The following is a 19,013-nucleotide window of genomic DNA, read 5'->3' as shown; positions in this document are numbered from 1 at the left end:
CACACATTTCAGGAAGGCTGCCATGCCCCTCCCCTCATAGGCCCCAAGATTGATGACTTTATCCTGGGGATGTGAGGTGTTTAGTGGTGAAAGACTGGGGAACAGTGGAAAGAAATGGGCTTTGGAGTCGGGCACGCGTGGGTCCATCACTCACTCGCTCAGGACCTTAGGCAGGTCATGCCTCCTCCATGAGCAAAGCATTGTGCACTCAAATGTATCTTCCCACTTAATCCTCACAAAGGCCCTATGATGGAGGTACTGTTTTGTAGATGAGAAAAGTGAGGTTGAAAGAGGTAGAGGGATTTGCCTGAAGTCTCAAAGCAAGGAAGTGGCAGAGAGGGAGATTGAGCCAGGGTGGGGCGAGGACAGAGTGAGAGGATGCCCGCAGAGTGTCTGGCACCGTCTCCCCTGCCGCTTTCCTCTACCGTGAATAGAAACTTGGGTTCTGTTTCTGGCTCAGATAAATGGAGTGTCCTCTGCTTCTCGGCATTTCCGTTGGTAAAGTGAGCTGCATACCAGCTGTGGCAGTTATCTGAAATAGGAGCAAAAGGAAGTATGGAGGTTTACCTGCTAATAATAATTTAAAAATGTGGCTGGCTTCTCTGTGTCAGACATCACCTGGGCACTTAACTCCATAACTTGAATCTCGCCAGCAGCCCTGGAGAGATTCAGGGGCTAACTATGCCTTGCAAAGTCACAAAGCCGGAGAGTGGCAGAGCCAGAATTGGACCAGGAGCTGCCTGACTCAGGAACCTGATTCTTCTGACGGTTTTGCTGCCTCTTTAGGAAGTCTTCTAATTGAAGTTGGGTGTGTCATATTCTGTAGCATCTCATTTACACTTCTATATGGTAACAGTTGCCACCTCCGGACACATTGCGGAACAAATGTCTCCCTGTTGGAGCTCCTCAGCTAAAAGCCCCCATTGAAGGACGGCATGTTCTCTACTGCTTCAGCATTTCCAGAGAACCCAGTTGCTGAAGTATGTGCATGTTTGGGCAAAACACATCAACCTCTCCATCTGTCTGTATCTGCCCTTCCAAGAATCCATCGCCATAGTAACTTGGTACTCAGACAAGAGATTGGAGATGAGAATGGAACAAAAGCCAGGCCTTTTCCTTCTCTAAAGCAGAGAATTTGGATCATCTGCGTGTCCACTTGTGGGCAAGTCTCACAGCTTTGAAGTGCTTCCCTGGCAGCCCCAAGCGTCCCAAGGGTCTGGCCACATACTAGGGACTCAGGAAATTTCTGTTAAATGGATGTAGGACGATGGAGAGATTTTTTGCTTGTTTTCACAAATGTTTGGTTGCTACACTGAGCCAGGTTTTTCAAGGTTGTTGCAAAAGCACTTGGTTGAAGACCAGCTGAGGACTTCCACCTTGCAGAGCCTGTTAAGAAAGTCTTCATAAGTCCGTTGTGGCGACCCAGTGAGGGAATCAGCAACAGTAGCAATTTGTAAACTCCCAAGCCTGTTGAAGTGTCAGGTCCTGTTAGTGTCACCTTGGGAGTCACAAAGTTTTACCCTGGGAATGGGGGCAGAGGCAAAACCTCACTGGTGATGAGCAGCAGTTCCATCCTCAGACTTTGCCTTGCAATTTGGCCCCTCAGGTTTTTCCTTCTGCCATGCCTTTCCAGAGTCAGTTGCCTTTTCCCAGCCAAAAATGAGTATATCTCACTGTACTCTTTTCCAGGATGTAGCCTTAGTTATTTATAGCCTTCGGCCTGAGAGGCGCATCCCAGCAACGAAGTGCTGCAAATGCTCTGATGAGTGTCCTACTTCTACAGCAGCCCCTTGCAAGTCGCACAGAATTCCATCACCCTCTCCAAACTGCGTGTGCTTTTGTGCCCCTCCAGCATTCCACAAGGCCGGGCGGCAGGAGGAGGCGGTCAGGGTGCTGGAGCAGCTCACACACAATGCCGTGGTAGAGAGCAGATTTAATGACGCTGCCTATTATTACTGGATGCTGTCCATGCAGTGCCTCAATATAGCTCAAGGTAAGTAAACATCAGCCAGGCCACTTGTTTTCCCCAGCCCCGCTCTGGCACCAAGATAAACATCGGAAGAGCTGGGACGTTTTAATTAAAGCCCTGGGCTTGTTTATTGGATGTATTGTCCATAACCCTGTCTTGCAGCAGCATAATCTGGTGTGTCATCTTTTTCCAGTTCTCCCATAAGCTTAAGGATGGTATGAGGGCTGTCCTGGGGTTACAGTTGGGAGGTCCTGCCCTGTGTTCCTAATTCAGAACATACCTCTCCCCTGCTACCTGGGAGCCCGTAACTGGACCCGGGTGAGCACTGGTTTAAAAAAAAATTTAATTAAATGAAAAAAAGATCACTTTACAATAACGCACTCCAGATTCTCACTCATCCTAGGAAGGAAAGTAGTTTCAGTGTTGCTGTCTTTCACAAGACTTCCCATAATGCCCTGAGGGAATTCTGAAAGTGGAGGGGACGGGGAGATGTTCTTCACTGGACCAAAGCCAGCATGCAGAAGTAGGAAAACAGCCCAGGTGACTTGCATCGAGTCCCAGTTCCTTCCTAGGCTCTACATCCCCATCTGTAGCATGGGAAGGTCTTGCCCTGCTTCCTTCATAAGGCTGCTATCAGCCTCACAGAGGCCATGGTTATAATTTGGAAACTGTCAAGCCCAGGTGTAAGGTGGCATTTTTCTGTTCTGGCCAGTTGCCAGTGCTTTTGATAAGGAAAGGCACAGAGGGAGGAGGCCTGAGATGAGCATGCATAAAGTTGACATCTGCCCACTCCCCGCCAGGTTCCTCTGGCATGTCTGGGTGCCAGTGATCACCCTCTTCTTGCTGCGGCTGGTGCTGCCCTGGTGGAATCACCTGGTAGGGTGTAGTGTGGGATCTGGGAGAACCTGCGAGAAATGTCCTCAGGCTTTTCCTGACCATGTGTCTGCCCAGCTGAGACTTTACCTGTCTTAGGAGGGCCCCAGCTCCTAAACAGAGCACCTTTCCCATCACTGCACCTCTTTGCTGCTCTCCCTGGCATAGGCCCAGTGTCAAGGGAGAATTGACACTGGCAACAGTGCCGTTGCCTAGCGCTTCCTTCTAGACGTGGTTTGACACATCCCCTCCCTCCTGCCCTGCTCCCCTCCTGCTGCCCACCGCAGATCCTGCCCAGAAGGATGTGATGCTCAGCAAGTTCCACCACTTCCAGCACTTGGCTGAGCTGTACCACGGCTACCACGCCATTCACCGGTACACGGTAAGGTTGCCAGGAGCCTGGTGCCTGGCGGAGGTGCCACCTACTGAGCCAGGGGCATTGGGCACGTCTTAAAGAACAGGGGACCTCTGGATGGAAAGTAAACTCACTGGGCAGGATGACCTGCTGAGAAATCCTCGTCTCCTCCTGGGAGACAAAGTTTAGAACTTTGATTTCCCTTGATTGGCCACTTGTTTGACTTGTAGCAAGCTGTGGGCTTCTGAAGTAGCAAGCCAGAGCTACAATGGGCCTTTCTAGTTTTTGGCTTCCGGTTTGGATGACTCAGGCAGACTCTGGGTTAGCCAAAGAGCTGTCTCTAAAGTGATCAGAGTTAGACGTTCCATGGGGCCCGCTCTTCCAGATGGGTGAAGGTCCAGCCCTAACCAAAGGCCTGAGGTCCCTCCCTGGCCCTGTCACTGACTTGCTGTGTGACCTTGAGCACCTTACTTCCTCTCTCTGGCCCTCAATTTCCTTCTCTATAAAACAACAGAATTGGCTTGATCCCCAGAGACCCAAGTAGTTCTTTTTAGTCACTCCCTTTTTTGATTAAGCCATTTTAAATCTACCTTCTGACAATGGGTAACAGGTGACAGGTTGTCATCAGCTTCCTCATTTTGTGTTTCCTCAGTCACTCAACAAACATTGATTAAACACCTACAATGTGAGCTTATCCTGTGCTGATAAGCTAGGAGGATAGTATCAATAACCAACCTTTACTGAGCACTTACTACATACCAGGCAAAGTGTTGAGGGCTTTATTCTATAATCTTTTCAGTCATACTGTGAGATAAGTACTGTCATCCCCATTTTACAGATGAAGAAACTGAGGTGCTGGATGGAGCGATCCCACAGCTAGTAAGTGGAGAGCCAGGACTTGAACCCAGACAGGCTGACTCCAGAGCCTGTGCTCTTAGCCTCTGCCCCCACTCACCTCTAACTTAGAGAAGGTAGACCACTGGCCTCACACCCCTGCTCCGCTGTGTGACCTTAGGCAAGTCGTTTACTTTCCTCTGTGTTTCAGCTTCCTTCTCTATAAAATGGGGGTGGTAACAGTACCTACTTGATGGGGTTGTGAGGATTAAATGAATGAATATTAGAAAGGCACTGGGGGGCTGGCCCGGTGGCACAGTGGTTGAGTTTGCACGTTCTGCTTCTCAGTGGCCTGGGGTTCGCTGGTTTGGATACCTGGTGCGGACCTGGCACCGCTTGGTGAGAGCCATGCTGTGGTAGGCATCCCATATATAAAGTAGAGGAAGATGGGCACGGGTGTTAGCTCAGGGCTAGTCTTCCTCAGCAAAAAGAGGAGGATTGGCAGTAGTTAGCTCAACGCTAATCTTCCTCAAAAAAAAAAAAAAAAGGCAGGCACTGGGAAGCGTGCCTGGCACAAAGTGACGCTAGACGAGTGTCAGCTATTCCTGCTGCCCTGTGCGGAAGCTTCCAGGCAGCTTTCCGTTGGCCTGCTCCCCGCAGGCTGAGCACTGCGCAGTTCTTTGACCAGGCCCTGCCTTCTGCCCTGAGCGCCTCTTTCCCCCTCATTTGTGCTGACCTCTCAGCACATTCTTTGCCTCTGGGGAAAGTCTGGCAAGAAAGACTCCTCTGATAGGCTCTGCCTGGGCCAGCCATCAGTCCTGCATCTCATCTGTGCCCCACACCAGGGTCAGTGCTCTCAAGGGACCTCGTCTTTCCCTACAGTCTTTTCAGGACCCCTGATCTCAATCAGTCCCTCACCTGGAAAGAAGCCACCCCAAAAAAGGATCCCAAACTCAGCTTAGGCCTGAACGTCAGGGACCCCGCTCAGTCTTGGTTTGCCTGAACCGCTTCAGAGTCCAGCTGTTTCCTCTCTCTTTCCTAACCTGGGGGCATGCGTTTGGGGATTTCTTCTCTGTAACAGCTGAGCTCTGCCCCAGGGCTACATGTAGCTGTGAGCTCGTGGCAGTTGCACACCAGCTGGGTCCCTGGCTGTTCATTCCAGCTGAGCCTTCTTCATCAGGCCATTCCTTCATTCAACAAATACCTACTGTGTGACAGGCCCTGTGCTGAAGGCTTGGGACACAGTGGTGAACAGGACATTGTCCCTGCTCCTGAGGAGCTCATAGTCTAGTTACAAGTAGTTGCAATACAGTTCCCTCAAGGGAAAAGCTTAGAGGACTAAGAAGACTTCCTGGAGGAGGCGACCCCTAAGCCAAGAGGAGGGAGATGAGAATAATGGAGCCGGTGAAGAGGAGGAGGAGGAAGGGCATTCCTGGCAGAGGTCACAGCATGTGCAAAGGCCTGGCAGTGGATATTTTAGGGTTTGGCATCAGGACCTAGAAGAGCAGGTGTGCTTCAGAGCAGACTGGAGAGGGAAGCATCAGGCTTTTCCTGAGATGATGGCTTCTTTCCTGGAGGAGAGGTGCTAATCTTGAGGAACCCCTACTCTATTCTTTCTGGGACATTTCTTAGCTTCCACAACCTAGTGCAATATAACCAGAAGCAGGCTTCTCCCTGGTTCTCACCCAGAAAAGGATCTAGTCTCAGGTCTTCTTGGGTTCGTGGAACTAACAGAGACTATAGCGATGTGGGTGAGAACTAAAGAGGGTGCTGGGCTCTGAACCAGGAAAGTAGTGTAAAGGGAGTCCTCACAAATTTACACCAATTAGGGCCTAAGTCCTGGGGGCTCAGTGATGAGTCTGGCCTAGCAAGACCCTTCAGGAAATGTCAGTTTATTAGTATTTAAGCGCTCAAGGTAGAGGGGTAGCTGGCCTGCTTTCATCGTTGTCTAAAGCAGACTCAGTTTTCACACCATGTGCCAGATTCCTTCAAAACAGGGTATTCTTAACCTTTTATGGACCCCTCCTGATGGCAATTCCCTGTAGTCCTCTGTGCTGAGCTTCTGGCAGCGTCTAGGTACAGAAGACCTATTCATTGACCTAATGTGCGTTGAGTGCCTCGTCTGTTAGGGCCTGTACAGGGCCCGGGGACACAGGGAGGAGCAGCTGAGGGGCTGCACCATGCCTGCACATTTGGTGGGCATTGAACTGTCAGGCTGCTGTTGGGGAGCGAGAAGAGGCATGTGATTTCATGCCAGGAAGAGTGGGCTGACTCTGCTTAAAGACATGCTCGTGTCGGGGTCGTATCCTCTCTTTTAGAGCTAATTGGAGGCAACTTGAGCTCAGAAGAAGGGATCATTACCGACCCCAGAGGCAGTGCATCTGGAGAGAAAGACATTCTTGGGCTTTGGAATCAGACCTAGGTTTGGAGCCCAGCTCTGCTCCTTTGTAGCGGAGTGACCTGGGCAAATCGTCTCTCTGGGCCTCAGCTCAGTGAGGATGAAAATGCATCCTCACAGGCTTGTGTTAAAGACCACGGTGGCTAATGTGCCCAGCACACAGTGGGTGCTCGTTGAGCACACCTGCCCTTTTATTGAAGTAACTCAGAATTATTGGTGTCTGCTTTGGCCTGGCCCAGCAGCGGCTCAGTTGAGGAATTCAGTCCCTGTTTGCTTTTCTCGCTGCAGGAGGAGCCTTTCAGTTTCCACCTTCCCGAAACCCTCTTCAACATCTCCAGGTTCCTGCTGCACAGCCTGACCAAGGACACCCCCTTGGGCATCTCTAAAGTGTATCCTTTCTCTCCCCCCACCCTCCATCCCACCCCTCTTGTCTAATGGCCCTCGGAGGTTCTTTCCAGGGTGCTTTGTTGGCAGAACCTTCCCTCTCTACAGTAGCCCTCAGGGAAGAGAGCGAGCTTGCCCGGCCGCTGCCGTTTGGCTGTAGAAGAGGCTCAGCCAGGGAGACTGAGGGGCTAGTGCCAAGAGAAGATTAGTTTTCAGGGCTCTCTGGGCTGGGCCAAGCAGTGGGTCTCCGGCCAACATACCGTCTAAGCCCTCCAGAGCCCACAAATGAGGGAGGGACAGAAATGTAGGAAGCACCAGGCCTTTGGGCTTGGAGTCTTGGGCACTTCCCTTGTTGGTGGGGGGGACGGTTTCAGCCCAGGTCGGTGGAGCACCTGCTGTGCCCCTGGCAGGGAGGCTACAAAGCTGCTGTCTAGTGAGGGAGATGACAAGTGTCAGGGTCTGGTTCAGTGGGCTGTATGCTGTGTCCAAGGGTGGAATGCAGCTCAGGCTGGGGCCCTGGTCAAGGAAGACTGCCAGGAGGAGGTGACATCCATCCTGTAGGCTGAGGTAACCAGAGAAGATGATACAGTAGATGTTTCAGGGGAGCACCAGTGCCTGGAAAGGCTAAGTAAACATGGTGTGTGGAAGGAGCTGAAGCCCGCCCTGGGTGGGAGCCAGGCTGGAGAGGCAGCGGCCTGAGGGCCTCCCTGTAAATTGGCCTCTCTTTCTCTGGCCAGTGAGGGCCACAGGTTACCGTAAACAGAGAAAGGGCCTGAGGCCCTGTGCGGCCAGAATCTACCAGGAAATGACCAAAATTGTTAAGGTTCCGGAAGTCATAAAAGTCATAATTATCCTCTGTCCTCTTCTAAATCACTGTTTTCTCAGCCCCTTCCCAGCCCAGCCCTGCCTTCTTTGTGTAAGGAAAAGCCCTCCCAGAGGAGGACTCAGAGATGCTAATTGGTGAGAATTGGCTTCTCTAAAGGGTTCCAGGCCCATCAGTTACATTTCAGGGGAAATTCCCCCAAATTAAGTGGTGCCTTCACTGACTGAGACCCCTACAGAGGAGGGGCTGTAGCCTTAGTGTGGGGCCTCAGCTCCTGCACCCAGCCTTGCCAGCAAGTTCTTTTCAGGTCAGCAGAGTTTGAACCCCTGCCCTGAGCTTCATCCCTTGCTGTCCACTGGAGACCTGGAAATGGCTCCTGACACAGACCTGACTTTGAAGAGGTGCGGTGGAGACACAGACAAGGAAACTCACCCCATATAAGTGCTGGAGTGGAAGGTGCCACACTGGGGGTGTGGCAAGCAGGAGCCTCAGGGAGGGAGCGTGGTCAGGAGGCATGGGACTCGGAACTCTTAAGGGTGAGCTAAGGCTTGCCACGGAGGAGTGGGGAAGGGCAGGCTGGGCCTGGGCACAGCCAGCGTTTGAGGTGACCTGAGATAGAGCACAAAGGCTTGTCACCCTCAGCTTGAGCAGCCCAGAAGGGGCCTCAGAAGAGGGGAGGCTGCTGCTCAGACATCACCGGGACCCTTGGTGAAGTGCAGGCAGAGCAGTGCTCTGCACCCAGAGGCCCCTGTGAGCCGGACCTGAGGGTGGCTCCCCGGCCAGTCGTGGACTGGGCTCCACCTGGTGGGGCTGGAGCAGGAGGGCACTTGGTGCCAGGTGTCCTAGGGCCTGGCTGGCAGGCTATTGGAGGTGAGGAGAGCCATTTTGGCATGGTCAGGGTACAAGATAAGCCATCAGCAGGCCCAGAGAACCTAAGCAAGGTTAAAATATTAATGGAAACTGCACTGTCTTTATCTCTGGAAAAATCCTTGGGCTTTGATATCCGAGAAATACACTTACATCCCACAAATGAGCAAAGCACTCCTCAGGCTTCTGCCCGGGCCATGCTGGCACCAGCACAAGCTACATTCCAGAATGGGGCTCACTTTGAGGGTAGGTAGTGCTGGCTGTCGGGCCTGGCGTGGCCTCTGTTGTCCTTAACCCTGTCATCGGCAGGAAGACACTCTTCACTCTAGCCAAGCAAAGCAAGGCACTAGGTGCCTACAAGCTAGCCCGGCATGCCTACAACAAGCTGCAGGGCCTGCGGATCCCCACCAGGTTCCAGAAATCCATCGAGCTAGGCAGCCTGACCATCCGTTCCAAGCCCTTCCATGACAGCGAGGTGAGGGCCTGGCCCCTTGGGCAGGACGCTGCTCCTCCTCTCAGACGTCTCCTGGCCCCTTCTTGCCCTGCCTGGGTTCTGTTTGAAAGACAGCTGCCATGCTCTCAGGGTTCTGCGCCCTTCTCCCCTACTTGAGCCCTGGTTTGCCAACTCCTTCCGCTCTTCCCTCTTTACCCCTCTGTTCTCCACTCAGCCTGCTGTGCTCTACCAGCAGCTCCTGGCCCCCTGAGCCCCACAGCCCTGCCCTCCTTTGCTTCCTGGCTCTCCTGAGGCTCCGTGTCTACTGTGGCCTAGCCCACACTGCTTCACACCACCATGTCCAGTGACTGCCTTCACCTCATCCTAGGAGCCCCTGCCCCAGCCCACCCTCCTTCTGGAACCAGGTTATCCTCTCCAGCAAATCCATTCACCCATGTATATCTGCAGGCTGCTCTGAGCCCCAGCCCTCTTTCCTCCAAGCTAACCAGCTACTGCCTCTTTCACAATCCCCACCTGCAAGCTCAGAGCAGAGACTTGGCATCAGACAGACCTGGATTCACAACCCAGCTCCACCATTTCCTAGCTGTGCCTCAATCTTTCTGAGCCTCCGTTTCCCTCTCTATCAAACAGAGACATGCATGATAGCTTTCCCACAGGTGGCTGTGAGGATAAATGAGCCAGTGCAAGTAATGAGCTTAAGCACATTGGTAAGTAGCTGATAAAGAGTGGCTGTGGTTATTGTCATTTTTGCCAGGAGAATGGTACTGCTGAACCCTGCCTGTGAAGAAGGTGTCCGGGGCAGTGGACCCCAAGAGTTAGGGCCTCCGCTGTCAGTAGGCCCTTATCCTGCTTCACCACAGTATGGAGCCCGGGCCCCAGGCCCCCTCCCTGCCCACCCGTGTGGCGTGAGCTGTGTGTGAGGTCTGGCCCTCGGGCACTGTGGTGCTTGTGTCTTTGTAGGAGCTAGTGCCCTTGTGCTACCGCTGTTCCACCAACAACCCATTGCTAAACAACCTGGGCAACGTTTGCATCAATTGCCGCCAGCCCTTCGTCTTCTCTGCCTCTTCCTACGGTGAGTCCCATGTGTGCCGATGGCTGGGCTCATGCCACTGCTTATTGCCCACAGAAGTCCTCATTTGTAACTTGAGGACAGTGCGACACCCACCCTGCCTGACATACAGAGTCACTCAGGGTTCCCAGAGACAGGACCCAGTGCTGCCCAACCCTGAAGCACCCACTCCCGAGAACCTGGTATGAAGCTTTGTATAAAATAAATGCTCCAGGAATAGAGGTCACTGGTTGGACATTCAGTCTGGGAGGCTGAGCTGGGCTCTCGAGTCCCAGCTCCTTCCCTGTTGACAAAGGATCAGAAGCTCCTTCACATACCTGGGCAGAGGCCTCTCCTCTTCCCTTGGAGAGGAGCCCATCCAGCTGTTAGGGGGAAGGAGGGCTAAAGGCCCCTAATTCTCACTTGTGCACACACACGTGCACACATGCACACACACCCGCCTCCCCCAGACATGCAGTGGGCGAGAGAGGCAGCCCCACACCCTGCTTGCTTTCAGAGGAGCCACTGCCACGTAGGGAAAGTCCTCTGCGATCTTCCCTCCTCCCCTCATGCTGCCTGCTAAGAGCGTCCCAGCCCCAGCTCCCCCGAGGCCGCCCCCAGCCCCTCTCCGTGCCCTGTGCCCTCCAGAGGTGCTGCACCTGGTGGAGTTCTACCTGGAGGAGGGGATCACTGACGAAGAAGCCGTCTCCCTCATCGACCTGGAGGCACCAAGACACAAGCGCGAGAACAAATGGCAGGAGATCACGAGCAACAGTATCCTGGGCGCTGGGCCTGGACCCTTGTGTGTGCCAGCCAAGCACTGCACCTGGTGCGATGCAGGAGGCAGGAGGGCCTTGGAAGATGGCTGGGCTAGGTGGGCAGGGGCACGGCAGACCACTGCTCAGTGATCATAGAGGCCGATGAGGCCGCAGGGACAGGGCCTAGAAATGGGCAGAGAGCTGGCTGGGGTACAGGGATGCAGGAGGAGACAGTGCCCACAGGCCCAGAAGTGGCATGTGGAAAAGGAGACAGTGCCTTGGCCCTTACCTGCTGTTCATTCCAGGGAGAGTCTCCCACCCACCCCTTGCTCCTAAAGAGTGCTGCCCGTGCTGCTGGCCACACAGAGCTGATGGGCAGCCAACATGGCATATGATGTCTGTATCAGCGGCCCCAACTCTTCTAGTCAGGTCACTTACATACAAGGGACAGAAATCAGCTCAGGCCAAGCAAACAAAAAGGTGCACCTAGTCATGGATGGATGCTTAGCTGGATCCAGGTGCCCACTCAACGCCAGCGGGAGGCTGTCTTCTGTCCTCTTGGCTCTGCTGTCCTCTGGGTGGCTTCATTTTTAGGCAGCACTGCCCCATCCCCACCAGCAGTGCCAACCCTGCATCCCATCAGCCTTACAACCCCTCGGAAAGGGCTGACACTCCTCCCAGCATGTCACACCCTCGCTGGAACAACTTGGGCCGAGGGCCACACCTCAGCTTATCCCTGTGGTCAGGACCACATTAACTGTCCCAGCTGAACGCAGGAGGACAGTGCACACCCATCACCCGAGGGCCAGCAGGTCTGTGTGGGCTGGGAGCCTGCGTTTCCATAAGCTTCTAGGTGATGCCAATGTCACTGGTCTGTGGACCACAATTTGAGGAGCAGAAGAGAGGGGAAAACCCAGGGAATTGCTGAAAAAGGGAGACGGAAGCTGTGTCTGCACGGCAGTCCTCTGCACACACACATCAGATACTTAGGCTGGGTTGTTGTTGCTGCCATGTGGGGCCATGTCCCATACCTGACGTGGCACCAGCAGCCTCTGTTCCCCTGGGGGCCTTCCTCAGGAGGCCCCACCCACCCTGGCGTCACATCAGTTCCTCCACCACTGCCTGGCAGAGGGAGTGGCTCCCTGGAGACCTTCAGCTGAGTCTGGCTGGCCTCAGGATCTGCAGATCTCTCACTCCTTCTCCATGAAATATGACCAGCAAGGCCATCTCAAGTGAGCAGAGGCCTACAGACCACCTGGTGACTGCTGAGTGTCTCTCCGGGAATTGCTGGGTTTGCTGGCCCTGGTTTCCAGCTGGGCCCATCATTTCTACTCTCTCATACCACAGGCCCACAGGCCTCTGCTCATGTGGTGCTTCTGGACGGCAGACCCATGTCAGCCATGGCATGGTCTGTGTGGGGCATCAGAGGGCCCATGATGAGCCCCTTTCTTTCCCCTTTTCTCACCTGTACACTGGGGCCTGGTCCCACCTTCTGTGTGACCAGGGCCGTCTCCTCCCTAGCCTGCATTCCCTCTACTCCTGCACCTGGAGAGAAACCTGTTCCACAGACCTTGCCGCTCTTCCCCAGAATCGTAGGGAGACAACGAGGCCTAGACAGAGCTCCTGTGAGTCTTAGCATGTTGGGTGGAGAGTGGGAGCTGTTTCCTGCTGGGCCTCAGTTTCCAACCTTGACCAGACGCCTCCAGATTCCCAGACCCTGAGGCTGGATGAGACCATGGACTCCATGGGAGATGATGACCCGTTCACAGCAAAGCTGAGCTTTGAGGTGAGGGCGCCTCTTTGAGTGATGGGCTGCTGAGGCACAGAAGCCTGTTGGGAGGGCATTCTCAGGTCCCTTCTGTACACACTCCTTGGCGTGAGGAGGAACTTGTTCCCTGTCAAGGCCACTGGGGGAGAGGAGGTGGTGGGTTCCCTGTCACCAGAGATGGCCAGCAGGCACTGCGTGACCTGGCAGGGTTCCGTCCAGGTACCTGGCAGGGGAAGTCTGGGGGCCTCCCTAGCCACCGCCAAAAGTTCTGGGATCATGACCCACATAAACGTGCCACCGTGCCTGAGTGAGGTCACTGGTGCCCCTGCTTCCTGCTCGCCCCATCTGCAGCAAGGTGGCTCAGAGTTTGTTCCCGTGGTGGTGAGCCGGTCAGTGCTGCGCGCCATGAGCCGTCGGGACGTCCTCATCAAACGCTGGCCCCCACCCCTGCAGTGGCAGTACTTCCGCTCGCTCCTCCCTGATGCCTCCATCACCATGTGCCCCTCCTGCTTCCAGGTACTGCGCCCACTGCCTACAGCTCGTGCATAGTTCCCAGTGTCTTTCTGCTGCTTTTCCATTTCCCGAGTGTCCCCTCGAGGAGGCCAGGCATCTGGGAGCTACACAGTTGATTCCTCCATGGCCAAGGCCAAGGCTCTGAGTTGGGAGAAGACACTTGGCTGTCCTTAGGCCCTCCCTCCTCTCACTTGCCTTCCATGTGCCATCTGGAAGGACTTGCCCCTGACCTGGTGCTCTCTGTACCTCCCCTTAATCCAGGAGGGCCGGGCAAGAGTTTTGAACTTTGAACTTCATTTAGAAAAATAGAGAACCTCACACCCGTCTCCCTCTCCCTCCCAGTCCTTGGACACAGGTGTCCTGGTCTGGTGTTTGTGAGCCCTGAGTCACTGCCAAACCCCCTCCCCTTGGAAGGGCAGCCGTCCCTGCCAGGCTTGGGGCTGATGAGGGCCGCGGCCATCTCTCCTCAGATGTTCCACTCAGAGGACTACGAGCTGCTGGTGCTTCAGCACACCTGCTGCCCCTACTGCCGGAGGCGCATCGATGACCCCAGCCCGTGACCAGGACCTTGGGACCCCTGCTCGCCTGGGCCTGCCTGGCAGTTGGCTGGGCCACTGAAAGGAGTTACGCTGTCAGAATGTTTCTTCTGCCCAGATGAAGTTTGTCTTTTAGGGAGGGGCCTTGTGTAACCACAGAATTCTTATTTATGGCATTTTGTGCCTTGTAAATAGCACCAGGAGATGGAGAAGAGAATGTACATATATTTTCTAAGAAAAAAAATCTGTTATTTTCAGAACGGCTCTGAGTTGTTCATGGCAGCCTGCTGGAGTCCACAGATCTGTCAGACCATTAACATGTACACTTTGCGAACAGATTGCCTCAATAATTACAAATAAAAGGGCTACTTATTTTCATCAGTGTCTGCATTTTAGCAAATCTTCATATTGTCTGCAACTTAATTTCCTTATGCAAAAGTGCACCTGTTTCTAATTTGACCCGAGAAGAACATTACATTTGTGTGCTCTTAAAATTTAATCTAATCTAAATGGCAATATGGGAATGGGTAAGGGGATGGGTGTGTATTTATTTATTTTGGTTTAACAGGGCTTTTTCTAGATAAGAAAATAAGATACCTGGCTCCAAAGAAGGTGGCGAGGAGAGCCCAACCTCCTCCACCATCCCCCAGCCCCACAGAGGCCCCAGCCCACCTGAGGCTTTCCCCTGAGCATCAACAGTGTCCGATTCAGCAGCTCGAGGGCCTGGATGGGTGGCAGGTGGGAAGGTGGGGAGGGAGAGCTGACATTTACTGGGGGCCTTTTCTGTGCCAGCCGCATTTCATGTGTTGTCTCAGTTCTCACACCAGCCCTGTGTTGGAAGGGTTATGATTTCCATTCCACAGCCATGGGGACAGCCGGAGGTGCTGGAGTCCAGGGAGCTCACCAACCCTGCATGAGAAGCCCCTGATCCGTCCGTCCCTGCGGCCTGCGCCCTTCGCCCTCCACTCTGCTTGCCCAGGAGGTAGCATGCCATCCGGCACTTTATGCGGAGCCCTGATGGCAGGAGGAAGGGCACTTGTTGAAAACCACCCTCCTGATTAGACATTGGTACTTTACAGGGCATCTGTGAAGTGGGCAGAGCAAGGCAAATGTACCCATTGGAGAGAAGACGACAGGCCCCAGAGGGGAGTGGCTGCAGAGGCCACCCAGCGGTGAGTGCCGGGGCTGGACCCCTGCCCCACCCCCTCCTCCCTGCCTCCCTCTGCATCTCTCTTTGGAGATGATGGAGGAAAGTAAAGAAAGGGAGCCAGACAGTTGTGCCAACAGAACTCCTCCGTGGAGTGTCTGATTACTTACGATCACGCATACTCTCTCGCGCTAAACATTTATTAATGTGTTAGGATTTCCATTAGCGCGTTACTTGAACTGAAATCATTTGCATATGGCTGGGAAAAAGAGGGGAGAGGGAGAAAACAGCCCCAGCCACCCAACAGACGTCAATCACAGTGACAGATCAGATGGTCCATGGCTAGAAGCAGGGGGAGGGGCCCAGCCTGAAACTCCAGCTCGCGTCCTCTCAGCCAAATAACACAAAATGAGGCTGTGCTGTGCCAGGTTCTGCTGCCACAGGGAAGCTACGCTGGAGCCCTGAGTCTGAGAGAGGAACACCGTAGCTCCCAATAAATCGAGTACTTACTGAGTTCCAGACAGCGTGCTAAGCACTTTCCACACATCATCTTATTGAGTTATTCAGTCCTCAGCAGCCTCCAAGGACGTCCATTATGCAGATGATGAAACTGAGGCTCAGTGACGTTCTCTTTTCTTTCATTCAATGAATATTTATTGAACCAAGGCAGGATTCACACCCAGGCACATCCTTTGCACGTAAGCACTACGTTCTGCTGCTCTCCTGTCCCGACTAGGACAGGGTGTTGACCAGGTCCAGTCCTCTCTCCAGGGCTCAGTTTCCCCATCTGTACAGTAGGGCCTCCTCCACCTCTGACACGTAGGTTCATGCCTCAATTTCCTTCTGATGATCCTGGTGACCCCTCACATGCTACAGCGAGGAAGGTGCCACAGGGATCTTGAGATGCCCATTTCACTAAGGAGACTGACGTCCGGAAAGAGGAGCAGCTGCACAGCTTGCAAGTGGTTCAGGCTGCAGCCTGATCCTGACCTCCGACCTCCAAGTCCTCAACACTGTTCCCATGTTCTTGGAAGGAGGAAGTAAGGAAACGGGGGATTGAGTGGCCCAGAGAGAGCCCTGGGCCAGACCTTAGGGGGGCCTGGCTCTAGCCTGGCCTCAGCCATCTGGGTGTCCCCATGTACCTCAGTGAGGCCAGCAAAGCCAGGAGCTCCTCATGGCCCTCCATCAGCTGGGCAGATGCCCCTTCTCCAAGCTTGCTGCTATGGCAGATACCAGCTGACCTTCCACTTGTGGCAGCCCTGCCCTGGGGGCAGGTAGGACCCCCGGCAAAGAGGCTACCACTGGGCAGGCTCTCACCCTGGGCGAGGCACTTACCCCAGTACTCCCTGATACTCTTCCACCCAGACTCCAGAACATCGTCCTGGAATGGGAACTTGGTCATGCCTCTAACCCTCAGTGGCCCCCACTGCCAGCCAGCTAGCACCTGGACTCAGACCTGCCCTCCCTTCCCTGCCATCCGCTCCCAGGGCCCCAGTGCTTCCACACGAGCTGGCCCTTCCCTCCCTGGGCCTTGACCCAGCAAGCCCCCTGCCTAGATTGAGGAGCCTCCCAGGCTCCCTCCTGGTCCACCACTTGGTCCTCTGGGCTCCCACAGCACTGGGGCTGGGAGCAAATCCCCGCCTCTCCTGGTTATTAGTTTTTCCCGTGGCTGCTGCCCCCTAAGATCGGGAGCTCTTTGAGGGCAGACACTGTGTAGGCTTCATCTCAGTGTCCCCAGCACCCAGCCCAGGGCCTGGTGCATGGGAGGTGTTTGGCAAATGTTGGGGGAGGAAGAACAGAGGGAGGGAGGAAGGGCGGGAGGGGGTGATGGAAGGAAGGGGAGGAGAGTCAGGCTGTCTTCCCCCTCAACATTCTCAGCTCAGTCTGAGGCCTCCCTCAGCCGTGGTGACGCAGCCAGGTGAGGCTAAGCCAGAGAGGGGAGGAGGAGGAAGAGGAGGATGCTGACCAAGCAGCACCTCCATGCAGAGGCTTAGGAGCTATTCGCGCGCTGCCCGCTAAGCCCTAATCCTCCCTGGCCGAGTTGGAGCCCTGCGCCTGGGCTCCCAGAGGGCTGTGCTGCGGAAGCCCAAGATGGCTGATCTGTCCTCAGAGACAGCCAACCTTGGGCCCCTGTCCCACCACTTACAGCCCCTCATAGCCTCTCAGCCTGGCTGAGAGGGAGGCCGAGGGGCAGTTGCTCAGAAAGTCACCCACACTTGGGCTTGGCCATTGGCATGCTCCGTGCCCCTCTCTGGACCACCTGACATGGGAGACAAAATTGCTGGGGGATTAGACGGCCCAGGTTCAATGGCCTAGGTTCAAGCCTGGCTCTGCTGAGGAACCTCAATCCTCTGAGCCCATTTCCTCAGTGATCAGAGGAGACCTGACCACTCAGAGAGACCTCCTCACAGGGGTCAGGAGGAGTTGTTCATTCGTTCAACAAACATGTGCTGAGCATCTATCCTGGGCTGGGAGCTGGGATGCATTCTCTAGAGAGATGGGCAGGCAGTCCCTAAGGAGACAAGACCATTGCAGACAGCGCTAAGTATGCAGTAGAAAATGAATGCAGTGGGGTGGGGGCCCTGGTCTGTAGAAGTGGGGGATGGGGTCTCTCCAAGGACATGGGTCACTTGCTGAGACCTGAATGAGATTCAGAAGAGGATGACACTTTCAGCCACACTCACTGATCACTTACTGGGAACAGAGCAGGAAACAGGCACGAGAAGAGAGCGGGCTGCACCTAGGCTGTGTGGCTGCAGAGCCTCAGGCCAGATGTAAAGGTCAGTATGAAGAGGCCGTGCCCACAAGGGAGGACTAGGAAACCAAAATTGTAAGGTCTCAAGGTCAGTGAGCTGGGACCGGGTGGGGAAAGCAGGTCAGGTTTACCCTATAGATGGGTGTGGATCCCCAAAGTTTCCTAGTCCCGGCAAACAAGCCTGGAGAGGGGAGGTGGGCCTTCCTGGGCTCTTAGGGTGACTCAGAGCCACAGGCTAGAGCCCAGTGCTACCCCCTGCCCTCAGGGCCACCACTGCTGCCCCAGGCCTGTGTGACTCAGTGAGGGCCTTTTCCACGACCCCAGCACAACCCTTTTTCTGTCATTTATTTTTACATGGCGCCAGTAACTGGCAATCCTTCCTGAGAGCTGTCTTTGGTGTGGGAGGGAGGCGTGGCCAGGCAGGTATAGCCCAGCTGTCACTGGTTTGTCACGTGACCTGGGCAGCTCACTGCGAACTCTGGGCCTCAATCTTGCAAAATGCAGCAGGGGAGGGTCAGAGTGGGTGACTTCTAATGACCTTCCAGCTCCCTCCATGAGCTTGTTGCTCTGAACACAGAGCACTTTTCATTTAAAAGAAAACTATTTGTCATGCCTTACAGAATACAGAGCACGGTCACTTCGGTGATGGCCTTTAATTCCCCATCACCTCATCCTGTGAGGGTGGGATTATTAAACTCTTACAGAGGAGGAACCTGAGACTTAGAGAGGGGAAGTACTTACTGAGATAACCTAGATCCGGTAACTCGGTCCACAGATATTTATTGAGCACCTACTATGTGCCAGGCCCTGGGAGTGCATCAGTGAACAAACTGACAGAAATCCCAGCTCTTCTTCCCCAGGGGAAACTATTTACAACACTCCTGCCACATGCCAGACTCCATGCCGGGCTCTGGGGACCCTGTGTGAACAAGACAGACCCAGCCCACCCTTGTAGTCTCATGTTACAGCCTGGGAGATGGACAAAAACCATGTGAACAGAACATGAATACGAAGCTTCCAGGCTGTCATAAGCATTAGGAGGTGACAGGCAAAGTGCTGAGGTCCAGGGCTCAGCCAGGGTGGAGCTGTGTGGGGCCAGTCTGGACTCAGGGAATCCAGTGCTCCCCCGTCTGTCTGGCTAGCAGGGGCCATGGCAGAATCAAACCCTCCACCTTGACCTCATTAGCACTAGGACTAATCACTGGGCCAAGCGCCTTAAACTGCGAGAGGTCGCACCCCACCAGCCTTGCCAGGCCACCCCCTGCACTCATTCTACCAACAAACATTTCGTCAGCCTTCCATGTGCCAAACCCTGACAGCACCCAGGACGGAGGGGTCTGGCCCCCAGGTGGGCTGGAGGGAAGGGAGGCATCTTTCTGAAGCAGATAGACCCAGGAATCTCAGGGGAAGAGAGACTGGGTGAGAGAGAGCTTAAGGGATAGAAGTCTTGTGGACAGGGACACTTCCCTGGCCAGCCTTGAATCCCCAGCTTCAGGTCCTTTGCACTTGCTGTTTTCTCTGCCTGGACATC

The 19,013-nt window shown here is 54.4% G+C and overlaps 1 protein-coding gene across 8 annotated transcripts in view; it reads left to right on the top strand.

The window, feature by feature from the left end:
- Nucleotides 1–19,013, top strand: part of IFT122 (intraflagellar transport 122) — an 88,024-nt gene that overhangs the window by 60,544 nt on the left and 8,467 nt on the right. For 6 of the 8 annotated variants that reach the window (XM_046668333.1, XM_046668325.1, XM_046668364.1 and 3 more), the window contains 11 exons: nt 1,853–1,993; nt 3,130–3,224; nt 6,718–6,818; nt 8,813–8,978; nt 9,918–10,029; nt 10,654–10,779; nt 12,470–12,549; nt 12,883–13,047; nt 13,515–13,600; nt 14,444–14,562; nt 14,643–14,752. In XM_046668333.1, coding sequence (XP_046524289.1) covers nt 1,853–1,993; nt 3,130–3,224; nt 6,718–6,818; nt 8,813–8,978; nt 9,918–10,029; nt 10,654–10,779; nt 12,470–12,549; nt 12,883–13,047; nt 13,515–13,600; nt 14,444–14,562; nt 14,643–14,752 — 1,301 coding nt within the window. Of the gene's footprint in view, nt 1–1,852; nt 1,994–3,129; nt 3,225–6,717; nt 6,819–8,812; nt 8,979–9,917; nt 10,030–10,653; nt 10,780–12,469; nt 12,550–12,882; nt 13,048–13,514; nt 13,601–14,443; nt 14,563–14,642; nt 14,753–19,013 lie in introns of those variants that run through there. The other 2 variants (XM_046668384.1, XM_046668346.1) reach the window with 2 other exon arrangements.

Source organism: Equus quagga, chromosome 1 (assembly GCF_021613505.1).
Source record: "Equus quagga isolate Etosha38 chromosome 1, UCLA_HA_Equagga_1.0, whole genome shotgun sequence".
NCBI lineage: Eukaryota > Metazoa > Chordata > Mammalia > Perissodactyla > Equidae > Equus > Equus quagga.
The sequence above is the reverse complement of the archived record's forward strand: the minus strand, read 5'-3'. Positions and strand labels throughout refer to the sequence as shown.